The 9088-nt window shown below is 41.1% G+C and overlaps 1 protein-coding gene across 3 annotated transcripts in view; it reads right to left on the bottom strand.

Annotated features, from left to right (window-relative positions):
* ttll3 (tubulin tyrosine ligase-like family, member 3) overlaps positions 1 to 9088 on the bottom strand; it is a 10774-nt gene continuing 1686 nt past the window's right edge. For 2 of the 3 annotated variants that reach the window (XM_074633075.1, XM_074633065.1), the window contains exons 2-13: positions 8115 to 8185; positions 7918 to 8036; positions 7648 to 7816; positions 6093 to 6148; positions 5822 to 5950; positions 5605 to 5719; positions 4738 to 4839; positions 4471 to 4651; positions 2862 to 3010; positions 2315 to 2558; positions 1086 to 1521; positions 1 to 968 (exon numbers count right to left, since the gene is read on the bottom strand). In XM_074633075.1, the coding sequence (XP_074489176.1) occupies positions 180 to 968; positions 1086 to 1521; positions 2315 to 2558; positions 2862 to 3010; positions 4471 to 4651; positions 4738 to 4839; positions 5605 to 5719; positions 5822 to 5950; positions 6093 to 6148; positions 7648 to 7816; positions 7918 to 8036; positions 8115 to 8130 (2505 nt within the window). In that variant the 5' untranslated portion in view covers positions 8131 to 8185 and the 3' untranslated portion in view covers positions 1 to 179. The remainder of the gene's footprint in view (positions 969 to 1085; positions 1522 to 2314; positions 2559 to 2861; positions 3011 to 4470; positions 4652 to 4737; positions 4840 to 5604; positions 5720 to 5821; positions 5951 to 6092; positions 6149 to 7647; positions 7817 to 7917; positions 8037 to 8114; positions 8186 to 9088) is intronic. The other variant, XM_074633085.1, reaches the window with a different exon arrangement.

Raw genomic sequence — 9088 nt, forward strand, 5'->3', positions numbered from 1 at the left:
TTGTCTCAAGTTTCTACAAACAAAATCTGATGCCATCACAATTATTTGAATGATACTAAATGTAATGTGTTGTTCATTAGGCTTAAGCCCATTCAATAATAAATTGATAACAATGTTATTGCAACCAAAACCTCTTCAGCACTTCCTACTGTTTGCTTTCCATCTTTTTAACAGGCTTCTCAATACCACTGGTATTTATGTTCCCCTGTGCACTCTCTTTTATATTTGCCCATGCTTTGCCTTTGAGAGCAGAGGAAGAACTGATGCCTGTGGACGCTGGGATGAGAGGACAGATTTGGATTACGACAGGCAGTGGCTCCAGCCACAATGTTCGGTCGCAAGCTAAAGACCACCAAGGTAGGAAGGGGACCCCGGAGTGAAGGAAAGACCCGGGTAGGAGTCCTGTGTTTGGCCTCAAATGCCGTCTGGGGAAGGAAGGACCTGGAGATGTGTGATCCATGGCCTGGGTTGGCCTGAGATCTGCAGTCTTTCATGCTGTGAGGGGGGCTGAGGGAAAAGGAAAGGCTCCGTGGGACCAGAGTTGCCCCGTTGGCACCAAGACTCAAACCCAAACGTCGCGCTTTCCTCTGAGGTTCAGTGTGTACCACCAAAGGCTGTTCACGTGCCAGACTGCGACGGGACTTGCTAACACAGGAGGTAGTCTGAACATCTGGTCTCCCCTCGGCTTCCCTCTTAGGAGATGTTGATGTCAGCTGCCTCTTTTTCTCTCCAGCAGATCGGTTCTCCTTGCCTGAGTGGCGGAAAGTGGAGACTGCGTAGGACTTGTGACCTGATGGTTTATGTGTCGTTTCAACCTCTCCTGACAACGACTGGTCCGGAGGGAACTGGATGTCGAGAGGCGGGTTAGAAATAACAGTTTGTCTGTGAAGTGGAGGCCTGGATCGCCTTATGGGGGCTCCTTCCACCAGCAGGTTCACTCCCACATACTGAGGAACTTCAACTGCAGCCTGGAAGGGTGATAGAAGAAGACATAAATAAATGTATTTGGTGTATTATTCAGTGTAATTCCCCTGGAAATGAACACCTATTGTTTCTATAGGTATGAGGTGTAAAAACATTCCAACCTGTTTGAAGATTAGCTGGAAGCCTCCTGTGTAAGCGCTGGGATCAGTCCGTCGATCGAGCACAACCCTCAGTGTGTCCAGCTGCACAGCAGGGCAGAGGCGAGCGGTCACAGTGGTGGAGCAGGCCATAGTTGGACTGGCGTTGATCTCCAGAAGCCAAGGCCTCAGATCTCCGCCCAACATGAAGTCGGCTCCGTAGAGCTCAAAGCTGGCCTTGCGGGGCTCGACCAGGTCCTGGGCTGTCTGCAGGGTACGGACCACCGCTTGCTGCATGCCTGGGACCACCACGGACTCCCACTCTGCCCCACGGCCCTGCCGCTGTAGATAGGCCTTAAACTGAGAGCAGGACCACATATTGTCCTCAGGCACTCCTGGGTGGCGCTCACAGGACGGCTGGAAGTGCTTCTGGATGGAGTTGTTGCACAGGTGGACTGAGCTGAGGAAAATAACGAAGAAGATTAGGCCCATAGACTATATAAGAAGAGGACATCAGGAAGTTGTGATGTCAACCGTTGGTTTGTGGACGGACGTTTTGAAGCCTCGAGTTTGGCATTTTAGCCGTCGCCATTGGTTATTTGCAACCAGAAGTGACACGAGAAGGTGGAGCAAAGTACAACCGAAAACTGAATAAGACACTTTTAGGCGACCAAAAATGTTATAATTAACTTTCATAAACTGTAAACACACTGTGAAAGGGTTAAAGTTCTAAGACGAAAACACAGACAACTCCCAGACCGGACAACGCCGTGGTAACGACCTGTCACTCACAAGGTAGCCACGCCCTAAAGCACACCCTGCTTTATGGTCTATTTGACTCTAAATGGGACCATGATTTACTAAATGAACATCATGCTGTATTGAAGAAGACTTGAAACTAGCGATTGAGACCATAAACTCATGTTTACAATGTTTACTGAGGTAATAAATCAAGTGAGAAGTAGGCTCATTTTCTGATAGACTTCTATACAATCAGCCTTCTTTTTGCAACCAGAGGAGTCGCCCCCTGCTGGCTGTTAGAAAGAATGCAAGTTTAAGGCGCTAATGCATTGGCTTCACTTTTCAGACCCTGGAGTTGCCCACTGGTTAGGTCATGAAGGTGAGTGAATGAAATGAGTACATTAAGTCCTACTTACATTTGTTAAATCAATCCCTTCAAAAAAACCTCATAGATACGAGATACAGTAAAGGTCAAGTGCAAGTGTATAATTTGTTTTTCTCTTTTGTCTGACCTGTCCAGAGTTTTTGTCGAGTAAGGCTGAGTGGAGAACCGCAGGTAGCACTCTCTGTAGAACCAGACAGTCAGAGGGTTCCAGTCGGTGACCAGGAACCACTGGCGGAGGTCAAACTTGGTGCCGTGGACCAACAGAGGACGCTCCAGGTATTTCTGAACCACCCACTTACTCTCCTTAGTCAGGGCTCTGTCACTGTCCACAAGTGCCAAAATCTCATCCAGGCGATTCATACAAATAATACCTGGTGGTTGAGGTGACATGGAAAAGAAAATAATCCACAAAAACTGGCTTAAATAAATCAAAACTGTATTAATCTAAGAGGACATGGAGTTGCTGAACACCTTCTAAACAAACAGCAGGCTAAAATCATTTTTTGCAATTAAATGTAGAAAAGGAAGCAACAGTGACATCTGTATGTCACAGTTCATGTTGCAACCATAATATTGACAAAAAATCAACATGGTATTTTCAATATTGTTTTCAGTATTGTGTATAGAGGACGAAGATTAATATGATCATGTTTATTATTATTTTAAAACCTCACCTCGTCCTCTAGACATGGCGCCTGGTTTGATGATCCAGATGTTATTTATTCCATCGGTATCCAGCTGGGGGCAAACCTCCTGCAGTCTGATTAACATGGCCTGGCAGCGCTCCACAAACACACCGCTGCCCCTGATCAACGCACCGTCACTACACACAGACATCACATATTGAGTTTATTAATGTGCAGATTCACTGAATCTTCCCATCATGCTTTACTTCAGGCAGTAATTGTGCTTGCGTACTGTACAGTAATTATGTCAGTAGGCGTACTGTTTATTCAGTGGAAAAAATGACAAAATTGAGCAATAGAAATACCAATGAGTATTAAAACCACTTCATTTCTGAGTGTCTAATGCAACGCACAAGGGAAATGGAAGTTGGGGGAAAAATGGCGGACTGTGAAGCAACAGCTCCACCCAGCAGTTAAGAAAAAAGGAAAGGCAGCTTTATATTTGTTTAGTTTTTAGATTTAAAGTAGGCAGTATAGTGTTCTGACAGCTCAATGTTGTCTGTTTGCATACGTGTTTATACAGCAGGGCTATATCAATTTCCTGTATACTAACTGCCAAAATAGCACACTATAAATATTATCATGTGGTATCATGTATATTTTATGGTATTTGTATATACAGTGGTGTGAACTGGAAAAAGTTATATCATTCCAGTAACTGCTGCAGTTCGCCTGCAACGATTAATCGATTAGTTGTCGGATAATAAATTAATCGCAAACTATTTTAATAATCGATTAATCAGTTTGAGTAATTTTTTAAGAAAATAAATTATCTGATTCCAGCTTCTCAAATGTGAATATTTTCTGGTTTCTTCACTCCTCTATGACAGTAAACTGAATATATTTCAGTTGTGGACAAAACAAGACATTTGAAGATGTCATTTTGGGCTTTGGGAAACAATGATTGACATTTTTCACTATTTTCTGACATTTTATAGACCAAACAACTAATCGATTGATCGAGAAAATCGACAATGAAAATAATGGTTAGTTGCAGCCCTAGTGACGTGTACTAGTAAAGAAATTCTTCGTCAACTGACACTCATACGATTGACTAATCGATTAGTTGATTTAATCATCAGATCTGTGAAGTTTCTCCAAAAAGAATCACATAAACGCACCACTTTAAATCTTGTGTTTACCAGAGATGTGCTCTTAAGTTTCTTGGAAATAAGTTATTCAGCATGAGAAAAGCATAAAAAATGATTAAACGACTAAAGAAATCTTAGTCGACTAAGACCAAAACGACCGATTAGTTGACTAATCGACTAAGAGGGGGCAGCCCTACTTTAATGCAAACCCTAAACCTAACTGAGTCTATATTTAACCTCAACCTGAGTCCTAACATGAACTCTAGGTAGTGTTATTTAAAGCCATATACATATGTATTGTATGTTTAATAATATATAATCTCTTCTGAACGTCACCTAATAAGAACATAATATATTGTTTCGTTCAGATACATGTTAGGGTGAGTTTAACTTTTCTTAATGACCTATATTATTTGATAAGCCGTCAGTACTGTAGATAAATATAGTGTGACCTTTTAGAAGGCTCAGTCTAACAACCCCAGGAAGCTCCCAGAAAACATACTCACTGCACAACCATGTAGTAGTCTTGCAGGAACTCTGCCCACTGCTGTTCCTCCACTGAGGGCCGTGTTTCTACGGTTACATCGATGTCTCCGTGCTCTAAAACACTGAGAAACTCTTGACACACGTGCAACGCCGTGTCGATCATTCCCGGACCAACAAATTGATGCTCCACATCATCCAGCTCTGTAGAGAGAAACAAGATTGGTATCACAGAATCATGGCATGATTTTCAAAGGTGCATTGTTAAAAAAATACTTTGCATCTGTTACCATCAGAAACACTGTTTTTGTCTTCTGCTCTGTCTCTCCTCCATGTACTTGTCTCAACCACATGCTGCAGCAGGCTGGTGCATGCTGTCCTCCTGAAATCCTCTTCATTGTCATAGAAAACAGAGAGAGAGAGAGAGAGAGAGAGAGAGAGAGAGAGAGAGAGAGAGAGAGAGAGAGGCATGTAGTTTTGTTTAAAGGTCCCATATTATAAAAAGTGACATTTTCATGTCTTTTATATTATAAAGCAGGCTTAAGTGATATATAAATACTGAGAAAGTATCAAAACGCTTAATCCACAGAGAAATACACACAGCCGGTATTCAGAAACTGAGCTTTTGAAACAAGCCGTCAGGATTTCTGTCCATTTGTGATGTCACAAATATACAATAGTTAGACCATTTCAAAGTTTTAAACGTAAACATTCTAAATGGGTCCAAGTTTATTTCCTGTTGCAGTGTATGTGAATGACATCAGCTGACAGGAAGTAAACATGGACCCAAGCTGTTACCTAGCAACGCAATTCTGTTGCAATTCCATTGAAATGTGCTAAAACGGAGCGTTTCAGACAAAGGGAAAATACAGGTACATTCAAGCAGACAGCATGAGGAAAATAAAGTTTTTTTTAAACATTAATGTATGTAAACATGTTCTAGTAGAAAACAAAAATACAAGTATGAACCTGAAAATGAGCATGATATTTCCCCTTTAAGATGATAATGCATCACTAATAAAAAAAAGACAGCAGGTCTGATAAGTCCACTTCAAACGTGCATCTATTTTCCCTGGTTCCATTTACACCTGGACACATCTTTGCATCTTTGATAGAGCAAAATGTTGGCTATGTGTTAATAGAGCCATGCAGCAGACCTATGAATGTATGCTTTTCATCCTCTGCTCCAAGCCTGTAGCATCTTGGGAAGAAGGTGTCCGGATCAGCTGTATCAAACCACTGAAGGTTACGCAGGTTCACACAGAGCCCGACCTGAAAGAAATAGACACATATACATACAGTAGGAGACAGAGAGTACGAGTTGACCTATGGCCAAAGTTGATTTTTGCGGGTAAATCATTTAAGAGATGAGACCTTGGTAGTAAACGTCCCAGAATTTGCATAGTGGTTTGTGAATTGGTCATTCCGTAAAGAGCGCCAATCTATGTAATCCCGACGTGTTGTCCAGTGGAAAAACGTTGTTTCATTTCGAACCAGGCGAGACTAGAAAAACGTTGGGGAAAGCTTTAGTTAGCGAGAGCTGAATGAGCCAGAATACACAGCATGATGGAAAAAAACTCAACAATAACAGCATGTTTGATTGCTTCTGTGCAAGATGTCAGTGTCACGTTGGTTCACTTCTTACCATGAGGTCATACGTGTCATCAAGGTTCTCCTCTTTCCCGCCTTCGTCCACTCTCGCTGTAAAGGGATAAGTGAAGAGAGTGTGTGTGTGTGTGTGTGAGTGTGTGTGTGTGTGTGTGTGTGTGTGTGTGTGTGTGTGTGTGTGCACATGGGCTTACATGTGCAGAGGGGTGTGTTAAGAGGGTAGGGGTCTTTGTTATAGGTTGGAGTCTGTAATGTGGTACACAGCATATCATTTATCACGTGTAGGGGTATCCATGTATCTAAACTAGCGCTCCAATTACACATACGCTAACCACTCCTGCACTTTTAGCTCTGACAGCTAAGAGACAATATTACTGATCTCTCTTTTAGACCAAATTTAAATGAATGGACTGACAAAAAAGAAAAATAGGATTGATTGATACTTTGTTAGTAATAATGTGTGCTGGGTCTTATAATACACATAAATTCTTTTCCCAGTGTGTCAGTTACTGATAAACATCCATTTTCTTTAAGACTAGTGAGATTTCAGTGTGTTATCAGTAGGGCTGATCTGAATGCTTCGACGCTTCGACCGTAACCATGGTATTCGACCTCCAAATCACAATTCGAATGCTTCGTTTTTTAAAGGTCCCATATTGTAAAAAGTGAGATTTTCAGGTCTTTTACATTATAAAGCACGTTTAAGTGCTATATAAATACTGTTAAACTATCAAAACGCTCAATATACAGAGAAATACACACAGCCCTTATTCAGAAATTGCGCGTTTGAAACAAGCCGTTAGGATTTCTATCCATTTGTGATGTCACAAAAATACAATATTTAGACCTTTACACGGTTTTAAACGTAAACATTCTAAATGTGTCCCCGTTTATTTCCTGTTGCAGTGTATGTGAATAACATCAGCTGACAGGAAGTAAACATGGACCCAATCTGTTGCCTAGCAACGCAATTCTGTTGCAATTCCATTGAAATGCACTAAAACGGTGCGTTTCAGACAGAGGGTAAATACAGGTATATTCAGGCAGACAGTACGAGGAAAATAATGTGTTTTTTGAACATTACAGCATGTAAACATGTTCTAGTAGAAACACAAAATACAAGTATGAACCTGAAAATGAGCACGATATGGGACCTTTAAATCTTTTTTTATTTTCTATATATAAGTATGTAATAATAATGTATAAATCCCAAAATAGCCCATGAAATAAGGAATAATCCCACATTATTATTCATTATTCATATTTAACATTAGTTATTATTAGCTATTCTCAGACGGATATCGCTGTTTGTTGTACGTAGAGGTGTGTGTGTGTGTGTGTACAGTAGTGCGACAGCGGCATCGCCCCAGTCACTGAAACCAGGGAGACAGACAGACAGAAGAACATGTCAGCCTGCTGCGCCGCTCCCGTGAAGCTTCGAATACCTTCGAATATTGCCCAACGAAGCTTCGAATACCAAAAAAATGATATTCAGGACAGCCCTAGTTATTGGTATAAACGCTGCATCTTGTCTTCTCACAATAAGTGTCTGATTTGGTAGCTGTTAGGACTTTGTCCTCCTATTGTCTCACCAGTAACATCAGTGCTGACATCACCATCATCGCCATCATCCTCCTCGTTGCCATGGCAATGAGGTGCTCTCTGGGCAGGATGGGGCAAACGGCGTTCCACCCACCCTCTGGCCCATAAGGCAGCACGGATCACAGGGTAGGGCCCCTGCACTGAGAACACTTTTCTGAGCTGAGAATGAGTGGAAGACAGATAGAAAGAGTCACATAGCATGTTAGAGATATAGAGGGTGAAAATGTAGTGAGGTCTGGTTTGTACATAACCGTTTGTACCTTCACTGCTTTCTCCACAAACGTTTTAGCTGTTTTTAGCCGGTCCGGCTTGATCGCTGGCAGGCTTGGCACACTGCGGCGTAACCTCCCCTCCACTGGAGCCACTGTGGATTGTAACACTGAGACAAACTGCTCGGTCAGATTTCAGTATAAAGTAACTGTAGCGTGTATTTGTACATGCAGACATGTTCACTCACATGGCATTTGTTGCATGTTATACTTTGATACAGTTCTCTCTTCAGCTGATCAACGCACAGTGTTCAGTTGTCTGGAAGCAGAAATGTGTTCAACAGTATTAGTTTCACTACAGCATATTGTAGGATATACAATTATACAAATTTATTAATATTAATCCTAAGTAGATCTGCAACGCTTGATCGATTAGTTGTCAACTATTACATTAATCGCCAACTATTTTGATAACTGATTAATAATAATTGTTTTTAAAAAAGTCAAAATTCTCTGATTCCAGCTTCTTAAATGTGAATATGTTCTGGTTTCTTTACTCCTCTATGACAGTAAACTGAACATCTTTGGACAAAACAAGATATTTGAGGACGTCATCTTGGCAAATGATTAACGAAAGAAATCTTCTCTAAAAAAAAGAAAAATTTTAAAGAATCTTATCTGAAAACACAACTTTTAATTGTAGACTGAGTATTTTTACATCTTCATATTGCTGTTTTTACTCAAGCCATCGATTAGTCGTCAACTATTAATTTAATCGCCGACTATTTTGATAATCGATTAATCAGTTTAAGTAATTTTTCAAGAAAAAAAAAGTCTAAATTCTCTGATTCCAGCTTCTTAAATGTGAATATGTTTGCCGCGGGGTTCTATGTCAAAACTCCGTGCAACATAAAAACACTGGCGTAGTCGGAAAACGTTGTATTCATCCCCTTTTTATTATGCCGGCCTCCCAAAGTGCAATCATTGTGGCTATTTACAAAAAGTGAAAAATAGAAAATAAGCTCTGTACAAAACAGCAAATAGTACGGAAAATCGAGTTCCTTAATAACTCCATGATTTCTTTCAGAATAGGCAAAAAACAATCCAACAATACAATCTATATTTTACCTTCCTGAGTGTCTGAGTGTGACCTTCTCTGTCAACACTTCCAGACCAGACTCCCTCAGGTGGCCAAGATGACCCCCTTTTATACCAATAGCCC

Source organism: Sebastes fasciatus, chromosome 1 (genome assembly GCF_043250625.1).
Source record: "Sebastes fasciatus isolate fSebFas1 chromosome 1, fSebFas1.pri, whole genome shotgun sequence".
Lineage (NCBI taxonomy): Eukaryota > Metazoa > Chordata > Actinopteri > Perciformes > Sebastidae > Sebastes > Sebastes fasciatus.